The sequence below is a fragment of the Monodelphis domestica genome, chromosome 6, assembly GCF_027887165.1.
Source record: "Monodelphis domestica isolate mMonDom1 chromosome 6, mMonDom1.pri, whole genome shotgun sequence".
NCBI classification, from domain to species: Eukaryota; Metazoa; Chordata; class Mammalia; order Didelphimorphia; family Didelphidae; genus Monodelphis; species Monodelphis domestica.
In genome coordinates, this window is record NC_077232.1 from 129,848,956 (window position 1) to 129,874,889 (window position 25,934).

General features: G+C 38.6%; 1 protein-coding gene across 10 annotated transcripts in view; it reads left to right on the forward strand.

Moving 5' to 3' along the window:
- LIMCH1 (LIM and calponin homology domains 1) overlaps positions 1 to 25,934 on the forward strand; it is a 408,610-nt gene that overhangs the window by 345,414 nt on the left and 37,262 nt on the right. For 9 of the 10 annotated variants that reach the window (XM_056802571.1, XM_007496513.3, XM_001373316.5 and 6 more), the window contains 4 exons: positions 2,897 to 3,115; positions 15,631 to 15,724; positions 18,030 to 18,193; positions 20,669 to 20,774. In XM_056802571.1, coding sequence (XP_056658549.1) covers positions 2,897 to 3,115; positions 15,631 to 15,724; positions 18,030 to 18,193; positions 20,669 to 20,774 — 583 coding nt within the window. The remainder of the gene's footprint in view (positions 1 to 2,896; positions 3,116 to 15,630; positions 15,725 to 18,029; positions 18,194 to 20,668; positions 20,775 to 25,934) is intronic. The other variant, XM_007496514.3, reaches the window with a different exon arrangement.

Here is a 25,934-nt window from a genome sequence, read left to right on the forward strand (position 1 = left end):
AAATAAAATGGAAAAATAGCTCCTCAAAGACAATTTCTGTGGGTGCACGCAGCCCGAGCTGCCCAAGAGGCTTGGTTTACATCAAGCTCTGAGTTAAGATTTAGATCTCTCCCAGCAATAGCTGGATTACCTGTTTAAACTAACAAACAAGCTATTCATGAAAATGTTACCGTACTGAGTTGACACAGAGCAAGAGAAGGAAATGAGTTTGTTTAACTCTGCATCTGAGTGGATAAGCTGAATGTCTATTTTTCCCTTGTTAATGTAAATAGTATAATGTTTTATTTTAAACAGGAGTATTAGAATGGATGACTTACACCACAATTCTGTGGTATCCTTTTCCTTAGGCCCCTTATACCTCCACTTCTGTCTCCGGGATTCTTTTAAACTGGCCTATTAGAATGAACAGAAATACCATTTGATGGGATCATTGACCCCTTTCTTTGTAACAGCATTGGCTTTCATAATCAAAATCCGTCTAAGCAAATTGATTTGTAGAAATAGCAGTAATAGGAGTCTAGAATTTGATTTGAGAAGCAGCTGAAAGCCTTTGATTGTATAGGGTAAGCTCTTATCAATTCTCACTCCCTTCATTTAATGAATTATCTCAGCCCAGAAACCAGGAATTGTTGAAATGCACTGGACTAAGCTGAGATAGAGGAAGAACAGTAACCTGCTCTCATTCGAGAGCTGGTTGTGTTCCTTTGCACTGGGTACCTGAGCTGCTCTCTTTGAGAAGTCTGAGCAATGGTGGCAAGTTTTTTGCTCCTAGGAATCTTCTTTTTATCTTGAGCATTAAAAGTGTTCCTTGTGAAAGAGTATTTCCTGCTCTCTAATCAAGGACTTCTTAAGCTGGGACCTGGGACCTTGGTTTTGTTTCATTTTTAAAGCTTTTGGTAATAATAATTTTAATATATTAGTTTCCTTTGTGTCTTGGTCCACTGTGTTTAAAGTAGAATATATTTTATTTTATAAATTTCAAAACATCATTCTGAGAATGGGTTGATAGCCCTCACCAGATAGAGACCTGACACACACAAAAAGATTAAGATGCCTACAATAGTCCCAAGAGTTTTCTTTTATTTTTTAAACCCTATTTTCTGTCATAGTAACAACTCTAGACAGAAGGGCATGGGCTAGGCAAATGGGGTTAAGTGACTTGCCCAGGGTCACACAGCTAGGCCAGAAGCTGTGTCTGAGACCAGAAACCCAGGTCCTCCCAACTCCAGGCCTGGCTCTCTATCTACTGAGCAACTTAGCTGCCCAATATAAAGCTTTGATAGGAACATAACATGCAAGGATAATCCTAAGCAGCACAGCCAAACCAACTCATGGAGGATCTAGGGTATGGAGGGATATTAAAATTTTGACCTATTTCCATTTATCAAATAGAAATGCTAGAATTTGACCATGTAATAAATATAACTTTTAAATATTTTTTTGACCTAGAAGGTCTGTGCATAAATCACTAAAGCACCAGGGCAGGTTGGTGGCTCAATGGATAGAGCGCTTGCTAGTCCTGGAGATGGGATTCAAATATGGCCAAAGACATTTCCTAGCTGTGGGTCTAGGCAAGTTACTTAACCTCAATTGCCTCACCCTTACCACTCTTCTGCCTTGGAACTGATACCTGATATCAATTCTAAAACAGAAGGGAAAGGAAAGGAAAGGAAAGGAAAGGAAAGGAAAGGAAAGGAAAGGAAAGGAAAGGAAAGGAAAGGAAAGGAAAGGAAAGGAAAGGAAAGGAAAGGAAAGGAAAGGAAAGGAAAGGAAAGGAAAGGAAAGAAAAGGAAGGAAGGAAGGAAGGAAGGAAGGAAGGAAGGAAGGAAGGAAGGAAGGAAGGAGGGGAGGGAGGAAGGAAGGAAGAAAGGAAGGAAGGAGGGGAGGGAGGAAGGAAGGAAAGAAGGAGGGGAGGGAGGAAGGAAGGAAGGAAGGAAGGAAGGAAGGAAGGAAGGAAGGAAGGAAGGAAGGAAGGAAGGAAGGAAGGAAGGAAGGAAGGAAGGAAGGAAGGAAGGAAGGAAGGAAGGAAGGAAGGAAGGAAGGAAGGAAGGAAGGAAGGAAGGAAGGAAGGAAGGAAGGAAAAAAGAAAAAATAGATTCCTGAGACTAAAGGCACCATGAACTGAGGAAGTTTGGGAACCTCTGGTCTAGATCATTGGACCAAAACAGAAAATGGTGAAGTTCAATAGAAATATACATTAAGTCTTACATTCAGACTCCATTTTATTAGTCTTAAGATTGAAACCTGTGGCTAGGCAGATTTGTTCTGAAAAGATCTAGGGAGTTTAGAGTGCTTCAAGCTCAATATGAATAAATAGAAGAGGTATAGAATTTAAGAGTAGGTGGGTTATAGACCCACTGTAGCCTACTCTAGTCAAGCCAGAATTGTAATATATGTTCATTTCTGGGTGCCACACTTTAGGATAAATTGAAGAATATCCAGAGGATGGCAGCTAGGGTGGGAGAGGGCTTCAATGTGATGCCATCTTGAGCTCAGTTAAGAATGGACAGGGGAATAGTCTTATTCTATTTGGTCCCAGAGGTCAGAATTAGAAATGATTGGAAGCTCCAATGATTGGATCCTACAAAAAGAGTCAATTTAGGTTATATGTTTGGGGGGAAATCCTCTAATGATTACAGCAATTGTAACATGGAATTTGCTGCCCTAAGAAAGAGTGCTTTTCCTTGGAAGCCTTCTGGCAAAGGTTAGGTGACTGTCAGTTATGTTTCAGAAGCATTCCCTGTTCAGGTATGAATTGAACAGATGAGTGCTAAGGTCCTTTCAAACTCTTAGATTCTGTAATTATATGGGTTTATCAATATTCTAATGTATTACATCACCATATTCTTTAGTTATTGGGTTGTATTGTGGTTTTTGTCTATTTTCCTATTTATAGGTAGATGAAAAAGTCAGCGTGAATGGAGAAACTTTTAATGGCGTAGAAGAAGAGAAAGAAAGAGAGTGTACAACAGCAACATTTTCCCCTTCATTAACTAGATCTCAGAGATTTGAAGGTGTGGCCAGAGTGGATGGTTCCTCAGTAGAACTGAAGCAAGACACCAGTAGCATTGAGATCAGTATAAAGAAGGCAAACTCACTGAACAGAGAATTAACAGTAAGGAAAAGCTAAGCTGTGTTACTATACTTAAGATCTTTCTATTTTTAAATCATGCTACCAAAAGAGAAATTGATTTCTGTGGTGGTCATTTCTTTTTATGATTTGGGTTAAAGGACCACATGATATCATTTTTGGATGACTTACGAAGGAGATATTTACATAGTCTCATTGCTCAGACCTAATCATTTCTCTTCTACTTAGGCATTTGCATTGCTGAGGCCCCCCAAAATTATTGAAAAGGAGATAAGGGGCCTAAAAAAAGCTTTTCGATTGTTATTGTTTTATGCCCCTGTTGAAGTTATGATAATTTGATAATGAATAGATGCCATTAGCCAAGTTGCATATCAAACCAAATTAAAGTGTCTTTAGGTTGTCTAGTTATTTTATTTGTCTCTGAGGAAAATATCTAGCATATTATCAATTCAGCCTTTTGTGAACCCCTGAAATTATTCAGAGCAGGAGATGATATACACACAAATAAAAGAAATTTATATCTCTGCTAGCAAAATGTCAAAAGATAAAGAACTAAAATCTGGACATCATCAAAAATAGCCAAAAAGAATTCCAGTGATGAAGGTTTGCTTCTTTGGAATGGGAAAAGTTACCTCAAATAAGGGGTTGTTAGCTTGAGCAGATTTTCCACCCAAGAGGCAGGTAGTTATTTTTTTTTTACTTACTGAACAAAACAAAGTTTTGCAACCATGGACCCTACAGACTAATATGGCTTTGAAAGGGTAAGTGAGACCTTTATTCCAATTCATTTGTCATCCCCGCACCCCCACCCCCACCTCACAGCAATGGAGATTTTGCAATTTGAGCTGACCATCTTTGCTTGGATTTTTAGTAGTATGTTGTGGTGAGCTTTTTCCAATTTTTCCCCTTTTTCCTGTTTTCTTTTTTCTTTTTTTTTTCAGCTGCTGATTTCTTTTGTTAAATTAGTAAATTGGAAGTATGAATTCTGACTTGTAAATTACTAGTTAAGAGAGATAAATCACTATTTGTGCAACAGAAGAAATGAATTTTGCCTATTATTTGTGAATTTGGCTTTTAGAGAGTAAAATCATCCTTTTTATATCTTCCCTGAGGTAGTGGGGGATGCTGGGAGTCTGCCTTGCCACATCCAAGCCCTGTGGAGGCACAGGTTCAGAATTGACTGGCCTCAAATAATTTCCTCACCATGGCAACACTTCTTGTCTCTAGCAACACAACTTTATCACTGAGGCAGGTGCCGACCCTCCCAGTGTGGAAGTTGGTTTATTGGCAGACAGGTCTTAACCTGTTGGGTTTTATAAATTATTTTTATGCCAAGGGGTCCCACCTGAAGCACTACAGGAGATCTTTTGCTAGAATAAATGGCAATTGGGTTTCACTAGCCAAAAGATCAGACATTTTTCACAGCCCACCTGCATTCATCCTAAATAATTTTTTTTGTTGTGTCATGAATTCTGTCTTTCTTGCTCCCATCATTATTTCTGATGAACTGTATGACATTCAAATTCTTTTTTATACTCCTCATCAAGTCATGTCTCCATACATCCTGATGTATGGACACTGTTTCTCCCTTGCCATTCTTGAAAGAATGTATTATTTTGTTCTCTGAACATGAATAATGAAATGGCTGCTTCTGAAAGCAACTGAACAACAATCACCTTGTTACCCTCTGACAATGCTGGTAGATGAGTTTGTGAAAAACCACATCATCATCGCCACTGTCCATTTGAGTCCCAGACAGGCAAAGATTTCTCTCTATACCTGGCTGTGATCCGGCTTGTGCTATATGTATAACTTGGGATTACACAATACTGTTTTGCTGAGAGAGCAGAAGTGAGGCCATTGAATAAAAGGACCCCAAATTAAAGGCTGAAACTACTGACGTAGATTGCTTCATGTTTTTCTTTGTTATATTTTTAATCCTATATTTAAGTTTGACATTATTTTAAATATCATATAAATATATAAATATGTTTTCTATATTACATAAATATGTTTTATATTAAGTTTGACATTGCTTTATATATTAATATATAAATATAAGTTTTATATTTATTTTATATTTAAGTTTAACATTGAGAATGGTTTTCTATCTTCCCATCTCAATGGGATGAACATAGATATGGTAGCAAATACCTGTAATCCTGCTACTGTGATAGACTGAGGCTAGTGGATTGCTTGAATTCTAGGGTTCTGAGCTACAATAGGACTAAAGTTTGGGGCAGCTAAGTGGTTCAATGGATAGAGCACTGTGCCTGGAGTCAGGAAGACATGAGTTCAAATTTTATGTCAGGCTCTAATCAGTTGACCCTGGACAAGTCACTTTTTTGCCTGTTTCCTCACCTGAAAAATGAGCTGGTGAAGGAAACAGTAAACCACTCCATTATCTTTGCCAAGAAAATCCCAAATGGGTTCATTGAGAATTGGACACAACTGAAACTACTCAGCAACAAAAGGGCTAAAGCTAGTTGGGTGTCTGCTCTGTCTGGCAACAAGGAGTTACCAGATTGCTTTAGGGGAGAGGAGAGGAAACCAGCCCAAGTAAGAAAAAGACCAAGTTAAAGCTTCCAGGCACAGCAGCAGTAGATAGGTTCAGTGAGTGTCTTCTACTCTTGCAGCTGAAGTGACACCCAGTCAATTGAGCATTGCTCTGTCTGTCTAAGTAAAAGATATGGGATGAGACTAATTGGAGGAATTTATTGGCTTTTAAAAATTAATATAAAAATACCTGAAAATTCATTCATATTCTAAATAGCAGATAGCTACTTGGTAGTTTTTTGCTTATTTCTGTCTTTACAAAAAGAATTCACAACTATTGTTTTTTTCCTATAATGGGAGTTATATCTATAATCACTTCCCAAATCTGGAAGACTCTATGCCCCCATCCAAAACTAGGTGGGTCTTTTTAAGGTTTTATCTTAATTCTGTTTTGGCACAACGGGGTTTTGCTATTTTAGGTGAAGTCTTTTTTCAAAAACAAAAGTAATATATTTCCCAAAACTATGCCCCTCTCCAACATTGTATATTTTTGCTTTGTTTTTTTTTAACTAGATAACCCAATAGGAAAGTAAACACAAAAGGGAAAAATCGTTTTGTGATTTCCTCAACTGGAATAAAGTATGGTCCTAGCTATGGTTCAGGCTCCAGGTATATGTCTAAAACTGGAATAAGACTAAGGATTCTGATCTTATATTGAGTCATTTCTCATGAAATAAACATCCTAGAGTCATCCTTAGCCCATCTAGACCCTCAAGGAGCCCAGGAAATTCTAGAACCATCAGATACAGCACAGAGATGTGCACATGGTGAGTTGCCATGGGCAAACTGTCCAACCCTGTCCTCCAAACTGTAGGCTTTTGAGTTAAGCATCCCACTCAAAGCTGTATGATGTGACTTACTTCAATAGCATTACTGAACTAACTTCATTTAGCTAGAACTCAGAAATCCAACTGAAACATCTGATTAGAACAGAAGTCAGGTGCTTTACTACAAAGAAGTTTGATTTTTCAGTAAAATGTTTTAAAACTCAAGTTTTACTATTGACATACCAAGTGTTCTACTGGGAAAAGTCTTAGCTCTAGCAAAAACATTTTATTAAGGAAGTCTTTCCATAGTGAACTGACTTATAATTTTCTTTCATTGCCTGTTGTTCCAAGGAAAACATTTTCTTGGCTGTATTTCATTCTTGAAGCAATTACATTTCTATTGCAAAGACAAAATTATTTTGTCCAGAAGACCAGCTGAAAAAAAAAGAAAAAGAAAAAAGCTTACATGGCAGAATGAGATGACCGTCTACCAATGGGAGACCCAACTTCAGTGCCTCTGGGGGATTGAAATCAGCCCAGAGCTTATTTCTATTTTTGACCCATTTGTCCAATTCTGTAAGATTCTGAAAAGAATAGTGTTCTCTTCGAATAGTGTCTTTCATCCTAAAATGCTTTTCCAAAACATCCTACAGAGGAGTCACCTCACCCACCACCAAATTGTCACAATTCCTCAGGAATGAACAACAACTGTACAAATGGCCTCCTTCATCAGTGGGAAGGCAGGATTGCGAAGTCAGAAAGTGGGGAATAACCTCAGCCAAATCACAGATTTCTTCAGTTAGAAGGAACTTGGGAGTACATTTAGTTCAACCATCACCCAGAACACAATTCGATCCATTCTGTGCCAGCAGAAATCACTTCTGCCATGATCTTGGAACCTTTAACTTTTGTGGTCAGTAATCAGTCTCTCTGTTTGAACACATTGATGGATTGGGGAGTTCCCATACAATCGTTGTTCCATATTGGAACAACTCGAATTGCTAGGAAAGTATGACTTTCATTGAGCTGAAATTTGCCTCCATCTTACTTCTACTCACTGGCCCTAATTTGTAAAAATACAGTCAAGAACTGCCAGGAGTTGGAATGTTATCCTAATATTTCATGGTACTGAATTGCCTATGGTTACTTTTGTAAATTGGACTGTAGTATCTTCCCTTTTAGGGGGAAGAGAAATAGTAATACTCCCATTCAGAAATAGACCCCAAGGAGGCAGTTGAGTGGCTCAGTGGATTGAAAGCCAGTCCCAGAAATGGGAGGTCCTAGATTCAAATCTGATCTCAGATACTTCCTAGCTGTGTGACCCTGGAGAAGTCACTTAACCCCCATTGCCTAACTCTTACCACTCTTCTGCCTTGGAACCAGTACATGATATTGGTTCCAAGATAAAGGATAAAGAAGATAAAGGTTTTTAAAAAAAAATACTCAGTCCTTGCCTTTAAACATAAGAGCATTAGGAAGTATTATGAAACAGCTAAGAAGTTATATGAAGAAATAGATACCTGAAGACTTCTGGGACTAATAATTATAATAAGGAACAGCATTTGTTTTAGTGTTTTAGAGTAGGAAAAATTATCATTAACATAACAAAACATGACATGGAATGGCATGATTAATACGAAATAATATCACAAAGTTTTGCAAAGCACTTTCCAAGTATAATTTTATTTTATCTGTACAAGAACCCTGCTATAACTCTATTCCCCATTGTACTCTGGGGCAGGCCAATGTTTAGTGATTTATTTGTCCAAAGTCACACAGCTAGTAAGTGTCTGAGCAGAATTTGAACTCAGTACTTTCTGATTCCAAGCCCAGCACTCTATCCAGTGCACCACCTATTGGGCTCTATTGAATTCAGAGGTAGGTAAGATTATCAGTAACGTATAGTCTTATAGAATTTCCGAGGGCACTTTGAGATTGGAGTTTGCTGCTGGGTAAAGCCCAGATGTGTCAGAGATAGGGCTCAGACCTCTCTGACTACAAGGCTTACCATCTGTCTATGATACCATGCTGCCTCAAGAACTTGGATTTTTATGGGACGTTGGATTCATAAAGTATGTTTCCTCATAACATCCCTTGAGGTAGATGGCACAAGTATTATTTCTTCCATTTTACAGATGAGGAAAGTAATTCTGAGAAGCAACTTCCCTGTGAACCAGGAATTCTCTGAGGCAGGATTCAAACCCAGCCCTCTTATTTATGTTCGCTTTGTGCTGATAAAGGGAGTGTCTGAGATGTAGATCCCAAAGCATGGATAAGACAGAGCCAGGCAGGAATGTTTGGGGGGGAGAGAAGCATTCTCCAGGTGGGAGGACAGAGAATGAAGGGCTTAAAACCCAGAACCAGGTAATATCTACTGGCTGTCAAGATAGTCAGCCCCAGATTCAATTCATAGAATCTTAGAACCTTAAGGCTAGGAAGGGTTTGGAGACCACCTGTTCTAACTAACATCCTCCTTTAGCAAATGAAGGAGCAAAGAAAGGCATTGGCTTGCCAAAAGTCACACAGCAGATTAAGAGCAGTATTTAGACCAGTGTCCACACTTCTAGAAGGGTTCTAGATCACTGCTCTTCTAGCCACACAGCTCAAGCCGATTTCTTTTCTTTTTTTAACCCTTACGGTCTGTCTTGGAGTCTATAGAAGTATCTGTTCCAAGGCAGAAGGAATGGTAAGGACTGGGCAGCTGAGGTTAAGTGGTTTGCCCAGGGTCACACATCTGGGAAGTGTCTGAGGCTAGATCTGAATCCAGGTTCTCCTGACTTCAGACCTGGCACTGCGCCTGCCACCTCGAGCAGACTTCATGATAGATTTTTGAAATTGTACCTTTTATAAGAAAATGTTTACTTGGCACAAGAATAAAAGGACAGGGTAAAAGCAGAACCAGTAATTGGCTTATGCCAACATGCCAATTAAAAAAAAGACTGTCGTTTGATCGCAATAGACTGCTCATAGAAATGTTTTGGTGCTGACTTGTAGAATTTCAAACTGGAAAGAATTTTAATGTCATCAAAACCCCTCCCCTTGTTTCATACTTAGTTTCCTAGCCTTTTGAAGGAGATTCTGAAATCTTCTTTTTATTGGTATCTTGTTGTTTACAGTATCTCCATTTCCAGTTATATCCCTCCCATTCATCAAGCCATCACTTGTAAGAAAAAAGAGGAGAGTGGAAGGGGGGGGTGCAGAATTCAAATCAACACATCAGTCCTGTCTGACAACATATGCAGTAGTGTACTTTCTTAGCTCCTAACTCTGTAAACAATCCAGAGCTAGGAGTTTCTGAGGGAGGATTCGAACCTAGGGCTTCTGACTCCAAAGCCAGCACTCTCATATATTAGGAGTTTTTTTGCTGATGAAAGGAGCTTTTGAGCTATAGTTCCCAAAAGATCTATAACTCACTCGTTCCCATTTGCCAGCTAGAATTATGATGGAAGTTTGACTTTGTTCTGTCTTAAGTGGTGGCAGATGGGACAGAAAAAGGCAGTAGGTGATATTCCAAAGGAACCAGACCAAATGCTAAGCACAAAGAGGTGACACAGAGTACAGTATGGAGGGGAAAAGGGCTTTATAGTCAGAGAGACGCTGTGTTTAAATTCTGTTTCTGACATTTAATATGAAAGCAAGTTGTTTTCTGCCTCAGTTTCTTCATCTGTGAAAAATAAGGGCATTGGATAGCATGGCCTTTGAGATCTCTTTCAGCTCTAAATCAATAATCCTACTGACCAAGTGTTATAAAAACTCAACTTTCCATAGAGCTTTAAGGTTTGCAAAGCACTTTCCTCACAACAAACCTATCAGATTGCAGTGTTATTGTCCCTATTTTCCAGATTTGGAAACTTGAGGCATAGCAATTTTTTTTTATTTCTCCAAGGTCATAAGGCCAGTATAAGTGGCATTCAAATAAAAATATTCTAGAGATTTTAAATCCAGTGTGTAAGATGCACTGGATTTAAACTCTCTAGAGTATATTTATTAAATGGGTGAGGCAGTATGGTAAATAGTGTAAGACACACTATCTACCATACTTCCTTCTCCCATTGAAAATCAGCTTAATGCATAGTAATGGCTGTCTACACTGGACCTGGGACTACTTCATGGATTATTGTGATGGGTTCCTTCTGGGAAGTGGGAAGAAGGAAAAAATATAAATCTGTTGCACTGTTTTCCCTCAGAAACTTTAGGAAAATGCTACATGTAACATTTAGTATTTAAAAACTGTAACAAAAATGGAATAAAGATTTGCCTTTTAAGGATTCTGTCCCTTTTCAAATACATAAATGTCATGCTAATCGTGTGGCTCATGTGCACTTCTCCAGAAAGATTACAGGCCTGTTCAACACCTGCATCCACATGTACATGCTTTTTTAAAAAAGAAATCTGCAGATTTAAATATTTTTCACCATCAGATGATAGTTCTCCAGACACTCCTAAGATTTCCTTTGGCTTTTTCTCTGCCTTTCCTGTTATTCATGATTTTCTACTCCCTGGCTTTCTCGTGCTACCTAAACTTCCCAAACTCCTACCCACTGACCTCCCTGTCAGTCCACCCTTCTATCTCTGTGAACCTTGTACCAACTCGTCCCAAATAACCTCCTCCCACTGCCTTCTGGCCAGCTCCTTCCCACCAGCTTCATTGCACTTCTCCCTCATTCTTTTTAATTTAGCATTTAGCAAATGTCAAACAATTGCTTTCTACCTAAAATGCTCCATTTCTGTCCCTTCAAGGAAAGTAATAAAGCTAAGACTAGAGGTAAGATTTTTCCACCCTGATAAAACTGTAGGAATTCTACTCAATAATGATAATATTTTCTCTATGAGCAGTCCTAGAAATGTACAATCAGACGTTTATTGAACTGTTTCACCATATTAAAGGCTTTTGAGAAACTGCTGGGACCAAATGCAAATTCCTTTTCAAAAACAAATTTCTGCAGCCTCTTAGAAAACATGTTTATGTTCCCTCCGTATATGTCTGTAGGGCTTTGGGGTTTAGCCAGTTCTTTTTATACTAACCTTCTGGCTTTGCAGTTATATACACAGGTTTGTGGAATGATATTGGCCACAGAAAAAGCCCCAGCCAGAGGTTACTGACATTAAACACATGGAGGGCCTGTCATTTCTGGATCTTCATTAATTATTACACTCTGATTGTTCTGGTTAAAATGTAAGACATATGGTGTTGAAGAGAGAAAGAATTTAAGTTTCATTGTTGTTGTTTAGTTGTTTTTCAGTTTTGTCTGATTCTTCATGACCACTTTTAGAGTTTTCTTGGCAAAGATATTGGGGGGGGAGCATTGCCATTTCCTTCTCCAGCTCATTTTACAGATGAGGAAATTGAGGCATAAAAGGTTAAGTGACTTGTCCACAGTCACCTAGCTAGCGAGTGTCTGAGGCTAGATTTGAACTCAGGACCACCTAGCTCCAAGTTCAGCACTATCCACTGTGCTACCTAGCTGCCCTAGTTCCTTAGAGTTAAGTGAAATTCATGTTGTTTAGGAAATTTGGGGATGCCATACTAGCCTAGTTCTACATCAGCACAAATTAAGTATGCTAGTGTACTTGCTACTTCTCTTAAAAGCACTTAACATGCTAGTATAGTAGAAAGAGTACTGACCTTAGAATTAGAAGCCCTAGTTCAAATCTTGACTCTGACCCCTTAATTAACGATGTGGTTTGGGGCAAGTCATTTAACTTCCAACTTTCCGTTTCCTCTTCTATGAAATAGGGATCTATACTTTCAACCTTGCGGGGGGGGGGGGGGCTTGAAGGGAAAACACTTTGGAGCCCTTAAAAGACATCATATATTGAAACAGGACAATTCGGAGGGATTTATGAGAAAGAATGCTCTCCACATCCAGAGAAAGAACGGTGGGAATGCAGAAGAAAAACATTTGCCTGATGATGATCACGTGGTTTGATGGGGACATGACTAGGGATGTAGACTCTAAACGATCACTCTAGTGCAAATATTAATAATATGGAAATAGATCTTGATCAATGACACATGTAAAACACATCATAAATGATTTATTTTGCTAGTATTATCTACATGATCAATATTAAATGCAACCCTAATTTTCTATTCAGTTCAATAAATATTTAGTAAGTAGCTATTAGTACATAGGACAGATACTAGTCCAGACCCAAAAGTTGAACTGAGATACGTCTCTTGGCCTCCCAGAACTTACTACCCAGCAGGGAATTTGATACCTAGACAGATACAAATACTCAAAATAAAAAATAATATATAAGTACTAAGAAATCCATGTTCAGACTGCCTTATGAGTCCCAAGGCAGAAAATTCATTACCGACTCGAGGACCCAGGAAGGGTTCTTGGAAGAGGAAGTTTTGGGCTTTAAAGGAGGCATAAGGATCCAGCCAGTGGAGTAAAGATGTGGGGAATGAGAATAAACATTTACATGGTACCTGCTATGTTCCAGACGTATGATAGATATGAACTCATTTGCTCACATAACAGCGCTGCCAGATAGATGCTATTATTATTCCTATTTCATAGTCGAGGAAACCAAAGCAAACATATTAAGTAATTTTCCCAGGGCCATACACCCAGTAAGTATGTGAGTCTGGATTTGAACTCAGGTCTTTCTGATTCCAAGTAGAGCACTCTGCGTGCTGTACCACCTAACCATCTCAAACTTAGTATATCAGAGTTCTGCAGAATCTTCTGTCACCTTCTTTCTCCACTATGGAAGAACTCTGAACACTTCTCAGAGGAGTCTGAACTTTACTCAGGGGCCAGAAGCAAGCTATGAAAAATGGTTTTTATCAGGCTGTCAGTAACATTCTCAGATCTATATGTAAGGAAACAGCTTGTTTTCTAATGCAATGTAGACTATTGTTGATAACTGGCATATATTGTTTTTTTGAGGTGATTCTTTTCTTCCCTGGGCATATATTGTTTGTTAATCTATTTCAATTTCTAATAGTGTCCTAAGTTAATATTCTGTTGTTGTGGTTATTTTTTCTGTCATGTCAAACAATATTTGGAATTTTCCTGGCAGAGATACTGGAGTGGTTGTTTTGCCATTTCCTTCTTCAGCTCATATTATAGATTAGGAAACTGAAACAGACAGAGTTAAGCGGTTTGCCCAGGCTCACTCATCAAGGAAGTGTCTGAGGTCAGATTTGAACTCAAGTCTTCCTGACCCCAAGCTCAGGGCTGTATCCACTGAGCCAGCCTGCTGTCCAAAAGCTAGACTAGCATATGAACTTAAAGTCTAAAAATCAAGAATACCTTAAATAATCACATATGCTACTTGGGCCATGGGAACACTCCAAATCTCAGACAGGATCTAGACTTCCTTGAGTAGCCATATTTCTGGGTTTGCTCAGTCTTAGGAAAACCACGAAAGTCTCGGGCTGACCCCTTCCCAGATGTGGCATAGGCAATTTTGTGCCTACAATAAAAAGGACATGGGGGTGAAGTAGCCAGAGGGAATGGAGAGCCAGGAGAAGTCAAATCAAACATTTGCCAAGTGTTTACTAATAAAAGCAAGAAGAAAGACAGTCCTTGCCCTTGCTGAGCTTATACTTTAAGAGGGGAAGAGAACAGAAAAAAGGAAGGTGAAAAGCAGGGGCTCAGAAGATGGGGATGAGAGGTATTGGGGCATGCTGGGAAAAGGAAGGCAGAAGTGGATCTCAGAAAGGAAAGAAGGAGTAAACCTAGCTAGCCTGGCTGCCCTTCCTGAAAATGGAAGTTTAAGGAAGAAAAAAACTAGTCAGAGAAAGGGTCCACAGTCTAGGATCAGAATGATGGTGGAGCAGGCAGTTTCCAGGAAATTGTGGAGAAAGGAAGTCTGGAGAGCTCCTAGCAGAACTAGAAGGAAGGGAAAAGGAGAGCGTACAGAAATTATATTGTTTTCCAGTAACGGGACTCCCGAGTTTCAATTTCCTCTCAAGTGAGCCATCGTTTAGGATGCTTGGAAGCAGTGTCGGTTTGAGAATATAACAATGTGTCTCTCATAGTAGCATGTACTGCCACAATATGAAAGTGTTTTAAAGGGGATATATTGTTAATAGAAAAATTTAATGGTGCTATATTCGTAAAAATAAATTCTGACCAGATAAGAAGACTTGAATAATGTTTTGCAGTTAGGCTTACATTCCGTTTGTAGGTATACTGCATTCTAAAAAAGGTTTAAAAATGAATTCTTTTGACTTGCTGGTAAATTTTGAGAGTCTTTTTGTGCTTACTTGTGATGACTGGTAACATTAACATCCTCAGGAGTGTAATTCAGCCATCTGGTATGGCATATTGGAGTTTCAGAGCATCAAATAGCTTTTATAATTTAGACCATTTGTGAAGAAGTTGCTGGAAATCAACCTTCTGCCAATATTATCCACATTAATTGTAACAGGACAATGTGACTGTCATATTTACAATTATGATATGCATAAGGCTCTCTGGATTTTTCAAACTTAATTTATTCCTCAGCTGATTTTAATGTTCTGGTAACCATGTCAAATTATTCACATTATAATAACTAAAAATAAAAACTAAAAATGCTAAAAATGAAAAATAAAGCAAATAAAAAATAAAGTATATGTAAAGAAGTATTTATTAGGATACCAGAATCTTTGACCCATTCAATTTGGGCTCTTTATTAAGCCTCTAAAAGTCATATATCCCTAGCCTACCGTTTGTTTAAAAACAAACTATAAAACACTAAATATTAAAAAAAAATTTTTTTAATTGGGGGGCATCTGGGTGGCTCAGTAGATTGGGAGCCAGGTCCAGAGATGGGAGGTCCTGGGTTCAAATTGGGCCTCAGATACTCCCTAGCTATGCGACCCTGGACAAGTCACCAGACCCCCATTGTCTAACTCAGTGGTTCTCAACCTCTCAATTTGTAGCAATGAGAATACATAATGCATATCAGGTATTTACATTCCGAATCGTAACTGTAGCAAAATTACAGTTTTGAAGTAGCCACCAAAATAATTCTTTGGTTTGGGGTCAATGCAACATGAGGAACTGTATTGTGGGGTCACGGCATTAGAAAGGTTGAGAACCACTGGGCTAACTCTTACTGCTCTTCTGCCTTAGAACCAATACACAGTATTGATTCTAAGATGGAAGGTATGGATTTTATTTTTTAAATCTAATCAATAAAAAACAAGTCAATAGGGGCAAATATTAGTGCTTCAGCTCTGACTTTTAATGAAAATGCTCTTCCTCACAGACATCCACCACTGAGGAAGCTGAACTGACCCCTCAACAGGATGAAATTGATTGTGGACAAGAAGAAGGGAGGAACACAGGATGTGCCTCACCAGGTTTGCTCCATGGAAATGTGTTTTGGGGTCATTCAACTGGACCTTTAAGCTGGTCTTTTTCTTTTCAGGGCTAGTCAGAAAGACCATAGGCTCTGGAAGTTTCTACAAAAGCTTAGGTGCAGGTTTAATGATAGAATGCTATCTGCGGGTCAGCCTAATTAGTTACAGAAGCTCAAGAGAAGGGCACCATCCCTGTCCTTCACTAACCATTGTGGTTTGTTCTGGGCTCACCTTTGAGAAATTCCTGACTTCTCAGTAGAGGAAGTAGGCTCCTGAAATTCTCACATTTATTGATTTATCACCCAAATGAGGGCTTCCTAAGGAACACGGATAATTACAGTAATGTTACTAGAGTCAATCGAGGAGATAAGGGATTTGTGAGGAGCAAAATTTAAAAACAAAATCAAAAGTCCAGGCCCCTATTTACCAATAAAGATCATATATAGAATAAGTTTATTCCACTTATTAAAGGGAATTAAAGCATAAAAGAATCACAGCAAATAATGCAGAATGATTATAAGAGAATCTAATAATTTATCACTACTAGTATAATCAGCCATTTTACATTTGTGTCCGGAGAATAGTCCAGTCAGAAGCTAAGCCTGATCTTTCAAAGTCCCCTCGAATCACTTCAGTGAAACTATTGACTTTTCAAAGCATGAAGAGTTCATCCCTCCCTTCTACCCTCCATCTCTCCCTCCCTCCCTCCCTCCCTTCCTCCCTCCCTCCCTTCCTTCCTTCCTTCCTTCCTTCCTTCCTTCCTTCCTTCCTTCCTTCCTTCCTTCCTTCCTTCCTTCCTTCCTTCCTTCCTTCCTTCCTTCCTTCCTTCCTTCCTTCCTTCCTTCCTTCTTTCCTTCCTTCCTTCCTTCCTTCCTTCCTTCCTTCCTTCCTTCCTTCCTTCCTTCCTTCCTTCCTTCCTTCCTTCCTTCCTTCCTTCCTTCCTTCCTTCCTTCCTTCCTTCCTTCCAGAAGAGACTAGAATATTCATTTCATGTAAGCAGTTTCTGGTTGATAAAAGTCCCTCCTACCAATACAGGTCAGCGCCTGCTCAACAACTTAGGGTCCTAGTCACTTGCAAGAATTGACAGGTTAAAATAACTGCTCATAGTCATACAACTAGTATATATCAGAGGCAGGCCTGAACAGTTTGTCTTCCTGACTGCAAAGTCATCTCTATGCACTGTACCATGTGGCTCTTGTTTCCTCTGCTCTTAATCCACAAACAGATGGAACTAGCCCTGAGAGTCCTTTTCCAATGATAGGATTCTACTGACATCTAGAGGTCTTGTTGGAAATTTTCTTTATCTAGAAATAGTGTCCCAACTTATTTACCACCATAGATACACCTTAAATCTACATCCTAAACTACCAGTCATAATGAATTCATTTCCCACACAGGAGCAATGTTATAATTGGAGGCTTAATTCCTCACTAATGACTTCATTTCATTAAATCTTTGACATCACTAAAAATATATCCTAATCTCTATGACCATTTCAATAGTAAAATTACATTTCAGTCCTATAAAAAAGAATGTTAACTATACACCATATCCATTTATTATAGAAGGGGATTTAGATGAATGTTGTATGTGGTACATGTCTCTTAAAAGCTGTCCAAGGATATTTAGATCAATGCCTTATTTTTCTATAAATAGATCACTTTGTAGTAAACAGAGGCATTCAGGATCTTTCCAATGATCCTTTTCAAAAGAACTACCCAGGTAGTTGTAGTATAGTAGGGAAAGTCCTTCATTTGGATGTCAGAGGACCTGGGCTTGAGTCCTGCCCTCTGATGTTTACCAGCCCCAGAAGGATGTAGGCAAATCACTTCATCTCGCTGAGACTCAGTTTTATCAGAAAAAATGGTAATAATACTTTTCCTAGCTTTTCCCCCAGAACCTCAGAAATGTAAACTATTAGAATGGCTCTGGTATATAATCTCATTTGATTTTCATGTAAATTATAATGTTCATTTTTATATTTTTTATTGGTATTTTCAAATGCTGGTATTCACACATAAACTAGAGATTTAATTGAGAATTTGGGGTTTTAGAAAAAAATTTAATTAGGTTGATATATCCATAAAGTGGTCCCAAATTAGCTATTCTGCATCTCATTGAATTTTGGACAATCCTTTCACCATCTCTAATATGACTGCTTGGTCAGTACATAAACTATAATAAAGAATAAACATACTTTGGGATGTTGTATTTTGAATGGTGCACTTGATGTTTTGTTAATATTTTTAAATCTTGCATGCTTTTAAGAAAAATGTGCCATTCCTCTGTTCATGTGTCATTTCAGAGTGTCAGCACTTTACAACAACTGTGACCCGAGCCAACCCTACTGTGGCCTTTGTAGAGTTGAATCCCAGCCAACAACCCAAGGACCATGGAGCAGAAGACAAAGACCAGAGGAAACTGGAGAGTGAAATGAGTGGAAAGGTGGAGTTGGTGCTGTCACAGAAGGTGAAGAAATTAAGAGAGCAGACATATTACAATGCAAAAGTTGGCATTTGACTTTGCATGTGTTTTTTAATTTATTTTTAACTAAATAGTTAATTAATTAATTTAGAATATTTTTCCACGTTTACATGATTCATTTTCTCTCCCTCTCCTCTTCCTTTTCCCCCCACCCCCACCCTGCTCCTGGAGCTGACCAGCAATTCCACTGGATTATACATGTATTATTGCTCAAAACCTATTTCCATATTATTTACATTTATAATAGAGTGATCTTTTAAAATCCAAACCCCCAATCACATACCCATAGAACCACATGATCAATCATGTTTTTCTTCTGCGTTTCTACTCCCACAGTTCTTTCTTTTGGTGTGGCCAGTATTCTTTCTCATAAGTCCCTCAATATTGACCTGGATCATTGCATTGCTATTAGTAGCAAAGTCTGTTACATTTGATCATCCCACAGTGTTTCAGTTTCTGTGTACAATGTTCTCCTGGTTCTGCTCATTTAACTCCACATCAGTTCATGGCAGTCTTTCTAGTTCATGCAGAAATCAAGCAGTTCATCATTTTTTATAGCACAATAGTATTCCATCACTATCATATACCACAATTTTTTCAGCCATTCCCCAATCAAGGAACACCCCCTTTGTTTTCCAATTTTTTTTGCCACCCCAAAAAGCGCAGCTATAAATATTTTTGTACAAACATTTTTCATTCTCTCTTTGGGTTACAAACCTAGTATTGGTATAGTTGGATCAAAGGACATGCATTCTTTTAAAGCCCTTTGGGCATAATTCCAGATTGCCTTCCAGCATGATTGGATCAATTCACAGCTCCATCAGCAATGCATTAATGTCCCAATTTTGCCACATCCCCTCCAGCATTTATTATTTTCCTTTACTGTCATATTGGCCAGTCAGCTAGGTGGGAGGTGGTATCAGAGTTGTTTTGATTTGCATTTCTCCAATCAGGAGGGATTTAGAAGTGTTTGTTTTTTAAAACACAATGGACTATATAATGTTGTCCAGTCCTCCTGACACTTCTCAGTGATCCCAGGCAATGGTATCAAAATGTACAAAACTTCAGTGGGTGATACATACTATTTTTCTTAAGTCGTTCATTGTTCACATCTAGCACACTCAACTCAGTTTGACTTCTAAACACAGAGCTTACAAACCTTTGCTTACTCTGTTACCTGTGAAGGTAGTAGTAGAAACTAAGGTTTAAAAGTTTATATAGGATGGTGCCACATCATGGTGGGAACCAAATGTCAAATTAAGAAAATTAAACTATTCTATAGAGAAGGAGAGAGAGTCTGTGAAGGGTTTTAAGTGAGAAAATGACATGACCTAGTCTGTGCGTATGGAATATTAATTTGTCAGGGATTGGGAAGGAATTGCAAGGTATGAAGCTGCCATATTGGAAGGAAGAAGGAAACTGGTTAGATCCACCATCAAACATTTATTAAGTGCTCCTTTTGTGCCAGGCACTGTGCTAGGGGTATAAAAATAAAAGTGCAAAGGTCCCTGCCCTCAAGGAACTTATAACCCTGCCAGGGAAGATAGTATAAACATAGAGGTGTGTACAAAATAAGTATCAGGTGACTTGGGGCTAAAGGAAAGGCCTTGTGTAGAAAGTGGCACCTGAGTTTTTTTAAAAAGAAATGGAAATTATACATTTTAAAAAAATAAGTTAAATGGAACAGCTGTACAATTTCTTGGATAGTAAGCCTGGCCCAGGGACAGGAGATCCTATGTTCAAATCTGACCCCAGACACCTCCTAACTATGTGACCCTGAGCAAGTCACTTAACCCCATTGCCTAGCAGCCCTTACTGCTCTTCTGTCTTAGAACCAGTACATAGTATTGACTCTAAGATGGAAGACTAAAGTTTTAAAAAAAATTTTAAAAATAAACAATTTTAAAAGACCAGGAACAGGCATATGTAAATATTTAAGAAAATTTGATCCATAACAAAATGTTTAAATTTTTTTAAATCTCCACATTTATAGCCCTAACTTTAGAAAAATCCATTTATGTAATTATTCCTTTAAAACACTGAATAATTAAGCTTTGCCCTTTGTAAAAGGAGAAGAATGTGCTCACTTCAATTAAGAGAAATCAGACAACCATGGATAGTACCCACTCATTTATGTAAGCCAGTTAGAATGTTGCCTTCTTGCAGCTGCAAGAAGGATGTGATAATCATGGCCCTTCTACTACAGAGTTTGGTCTATCTGGAGAAAAAGTGGTTAATGCCAGTTGGGGGTAGGTGGAGGGGGGGATTGCCTATTTTAAAATCTCCAGTGACAATCATTAAATGCTGAAACTTAGAGAAGATCAGCAAGGTCCAATGTTGTGCCTCCTCGTATTTCTGTAACAGAGCAATGTTGTCTGCTCTGTACTTCCATTTTCCTTCTGCCTGAGTGTTAATTCGCACAAGACTCTGAATACTCAAGCTGGCTACTTATTTCCACAGGCAACGAAGCCAAAGTCTCCAGAACCAAAAGCAGTTCTGTTGTTTCCATACCTGAACCCAGTACCAGAAACCAACCCATCCACTTTGCCAAATCTTGATTCACAAGGTAAAGAAAAAGAAAATGTTTCACATGAACTTCTATTTGGGACTGGAATGGAAGTTTTGTTTCTACCAGAAAAGATAAGGCATATCCTATATATGGCGGGGCCATCAGCCCTAACTGTTTCCCAGGGTCTTTAGTAGATTCTATGACTGTAGCCTGCAGGTAATTAGCTAAGCCTGTGACCACAGCTGCTCTGAGGGACAGGGAGGACTTCAGGCTCCCACAGTCCACTTTTGGATCATGGTGGATCCAGCCTTCTTATTCAGGGATCCACAGCAGAGGTGTCAACAAGTGGCCCACAAGTTTCCCAAGTATGGGCCCAGATCTAATCGAGATATAATTGGGGAAATCTGGCCACAGACAGACTCTGGACAAGTCAATTAACCTAATTTGCTTAGCCCTTGCCATTCTTCTGTTTTAGAATTAATATGTAGAAGATAACAGTTTAATATATGTATGTATATAGAAATATTATAATTTATGTAATAAAACATAATTATATTATATTATTACATAATTTAAATATAGAATATATTTTATTATATAGTGCATATATTATATAATTCATTATATATAACATGTATGTTATATATGATGTTTTGTTGCATAATATCTATTGTATATAATGTTTTATTATATATTTTATTATATATCATATATTTTATTATATAATATATTTTCCAATATATGACAGTTTATTGCATATTATATGTACGTCACATATAACATACTTTATTATATATGGTGTATATATTATATTATATAACATGATATAATATAATATAATTAATAATAAATATTATATGACAATATATTTGGGAAACCATTGGTATTTAACAAAATAATTAAAATGCAAATAACATAGATAATATTAATGAGATTTTCTAAGTCAAGGGTTCCTTATGTATGGTTTATTTGGCATTGACACCTCTGCTATAGAGGACCCACCTGATGTCTCCCACAGAGCTACTACAACCATCATCAGCCAAAGACTTCAGCAGCATTCAGAAAGAGACCCCCCCAGTCTCTAATAATTGATATGCAATATGTCAAATCCATGAGCTTTGGGGCCTTAACTGGCTCCACTGCTGAAGGAAGAACTGACAGGCAGAAGGGAGGAGAGGAACCACTTAGTTTATCAGCATCTGATAGCTATGATTTGGAACTGGACCCAAAGATACAGATCAGAGATGCCTGGTCATTTATTTCTGCTTTCTTTTTCATTGAAAAAGTGCCTGTTTCTGGCTTACTCTTAGCAATGGGTCATTACTTTGATATGGCATTAGAGTTGACCATTATAGCGTCAACTGCCTGCTGGGAAATGATTTAGCCCTTGTCTTCAAAACAGCAAACATCTGTTTTAGGAGAGAAATAACCAGGGCACATATTTGCAGGTACCAACTTCTTAATGTGAAAATTACTTCCCTTCTGCCATTAAAGTATCGATTTCAAGCCAGTGCATTTAAGGGAGGCTCTCAGAATAAAGCCCATAATGGCCTGTCAACGAATCGGTGTGGTTCCCATTCATTTGTTCCTTGTATTCCTAGCACCTAACTCAATCCTTAAAGGGAGCAGACACTCAATAAATTCCTTTTGCATTGGATTCAGTACCAGTGGGCATAAATGGACATTAGATGTAGAATATATTTATTACCTTATGTAAGCAAAGCTTCAGTTACAGGTTTGAAAGGAATTTTATGCTAGAGAATGTGCAGTTAAACCAAAGGACTTTTACCTCACTTGTAAATTGCCCAAGTTGTAGCTTTTCTAAAATGCCAATTAAGGAGCATTGAAATATAGATGAATTTTAATGGTACTTTTCGCCTCTTAATCCTTGGAGTTTAAACACATTTTCTTTAAGACACACATTTATGCTTCCACAGTTCCTCTATGATCCCTTAATTGAACACATCTACTAGAGAGATAAGTTACTGTTTAATTCTTTCTTTATACATATTTCTGGAGTGACTACAAGTGTTAGACAATTAAACTTTTAGTATATCCTTTGTATTTTCTGCCTCCCCTTTTTTAAGTGAGGGGTCACCAGCTCTCTGGTAATTAATATTGTGTAATTATCCCTAATAAATTATAAAAACCAAAGGTTAGGTGATTTCTCATGTCAAAAGTAAATGCAGGGAATAATAGCTAGGTGGCTTAGTGGATTGAGAGAGAGATGGGAGGTCCTGGGTTCAAAATGTTTCAGTCACTTCCTAGCTGTGACCCTGGGCAAATCACTTAACCCCTGTTGCCTAGCTCTTACTGCTCTTCTCCCCTGGAACCAATATTCATAGTATTGATTCAAAAGGTAGAAGGTACGAGTTTTAAAAAATAGATGGCAAAATTAAAATTATGCCTCCTGGTTCTCAGTCTTTTGATTCTATCCACTAGTAAGTCGGCCAGCAAACATTTATACATTACCTGTTATATGCCAGCTACTGTGCTAAACACTAAAGATCAGAGACAGAAAGGGAGAGTGGGGGGGAGGAGGGAGAGAGAGAGAGAGAGAGAGAGAGAGAGAGAGAGAGAGAGAGAGAGAGAGAGAGAGAGAGAGAGAGAGAGAGAGAGAAAGAGAGAGGGAGGGAAGGGAAGGGAAGGGAAGGGAAGGGAAGGGAAGGGAAGGGAAGGGAAGGGAAGGGAAGGGAAGGGAAGGGAAGGGAAGGGAAGGGAAGGGAAGGGAAGGGAAGAGAGGGAAGAGAGGGAAGGGAAGGGAAGGGAAGGGAAGGGAAGGGAAGGGAAGGGAAGGGAAGGGAAGGGAAGGGAAGGGAAGGGAAGGGAAGGGATGGAACTCTAAGGGACAATAACACACAAAAGGAAACTGGGGCAGGGGAAGAAAACTAGGAAGAAGACCTGCTGGGGAAAGTAACTACTGTGGGAGCAGAGCTCCCTGAGAGTCCATGGCTCCACCTTCCAATCAGAGGGTCAGAGGGTGATGAAACTGTTGGGATCTTACAGGATGATGCAGTTTCCCCAGTAATGGCTTTCCTAGTACAGCCATGGAAAACTGAAAAGTCTCAAAATCAGACAGCTGGATGAGAAGTGAGAAATCAGACTTAGGTGGCTCCCAAAGGTTTATGAGGTCATATTTCTAAATTAATGAAGCTATAATTCCAGTATCTGTTACTGGTACATTAGTGATATTTTGATTTCCTTCTTGTGAGGACTATCTCCCCCAGAACAGATCTCTAAGTTTCCCTCCAAATCTAAAATTGTGATTCTGATTTTAGCATACATTAACTTGTCTATGAAAGATGACAATTCCATAGTCTTTTTCTATAACATACCCCCCAAAATATCCAATATAAGTGAGGACAAGGTTTTCAAGCACAAAAATCTTTAGAAGTGGAGGAAGTATTGATCTGCATTAGTCTGGGGAGTTTCCTTATCTGGGAGTTTACTTTATCAATGAAATCTGAGGTCTAATTCCTCTCCCAATGTAAAAGAAACTCTGCTCAATGCTGGGGTTTATTGTTATTGTTCAGTCATGTCCTACTCTTTGGACCCTGTAGACCATATAATAATTTTTAAAATTTTTACTTTCTGTCTTAGTAACACTCTAAGAAGGTTAAGGGTTAGGCAAGAAGGACTAAGTGACTTGCCCTGGGTCACACAGCTAGGAAAAGTCTGAGGTCAAATTTGAACCCAGGTCTGCCCAACTCTAAACCTGATACTTTTTCTACTGTACTACCTACCTGTCCAATTTTTTTTACTAACATTATAAGACAGAAGAGTAAGGGCTAGACCATATAATGCTTTCATGGTTTTTTGTTGTTGTTGTTGTTTTCAAAAAAGACATTATAGTGGTTTGCCATCTACAAAGACATCAATGAAACAATCCCTGCCCTTTGGGAGCTTACATTTTACTGGAAGGAGTTGCAATTAATGTGATCATATGAAAACTTTGATCACATCATAATATAAAATTTCATGATTATAGTTACAGCTTTGATAGTTGGACATTTGGCAGGGCAGGGAGAGGTGGTATGTTGGAGGAAAAGACCAAAGAATTGCCATATTTTGTAGTTGCAGTAATGTACACTAAAATCAGAATCACAATGTGATCAGTGATACTTGATCTTAGAGTGAGGAAGACCTAGCTTCAAGTCCTGTATTGATATACATGGGTTTTGTGACCCTAGACCAGTCCCTTAACCTCTCAGTACCTCAAGGCAGTTTTCTTAGTCTTTGATTTAGAAAAGAAGTTTCCTTACCCCAATAAAATCCTAGGTCTAGATAAAAGGAGTCTCACTATATCTGTAAACACACAATAAGTAGCATATAACATAATGGTTAGTGTGCTGGGCTTAGAGTTAGAAGAGAGAATCACAGAATCTGAGCTTTGGAACCAACTTTTAAGGCTATCTTAATCCAAACTTTATCTAAAGGGAGCCCAATAAAGAGTCATGCAGCCTCTGCTGAGAGATCTCTAAGAAAAAGGAACCCATCTCCACCAAAGGCAACCCATTGCACTTTTGGACAGTTCTAAGTTTTAGACATTTAGACATCAGGTTGAAATTGGCCTCATTGCCATCTCCCCATACAGACAAAGCGAGTTTAATCCCTACTCCATAGGATGGCCCTTCAAGACTTAAAGACAGTTGTCATATCCTCCTGGGGTCAAAGCCCACTTCTAATACATATTATCTGGGCAAAGCTGGGTGGCAAGTCATTTAACCACTTAGCACCTACAGGTATCTCACAGAACGACTGGAACAAATTGCCAATCTGCTGTGGAAGAAGGCATTCACTACACTCACAAGGAAGTATTAACATTCAAACTACGTACACATTTTTGGGAACAACTTTTTAAAAAATTCTCTTGACCTCAGGCCATGTATCACCTATGGCCAGGACCCACCTACACACCTCCTTTTCCCCCTCTCTAAGGGTTCATTTTAGTTCTCCTCTTTTCATGTTTTGTAATCTGTTCTGTTCTGACATCTAGAGTCACCTGGCACCGCCACTGTTCCGCTTAGGGTTCGGAACTCTTGGCGACGTTCACAGTTTTTCTCCCAGTCAGGTAAATGACCTGTCGGATAGCTGCACATTTCTTCTTTCGCACTGAGTAGGCTTGAGAATACCTGCTGGGGGTGAATCAATGATGGCTGGTATTTGTCTCCCCTTCTGCTTTCATAGAAAAGTGCTTGTTCCTGACACACAGTTGGC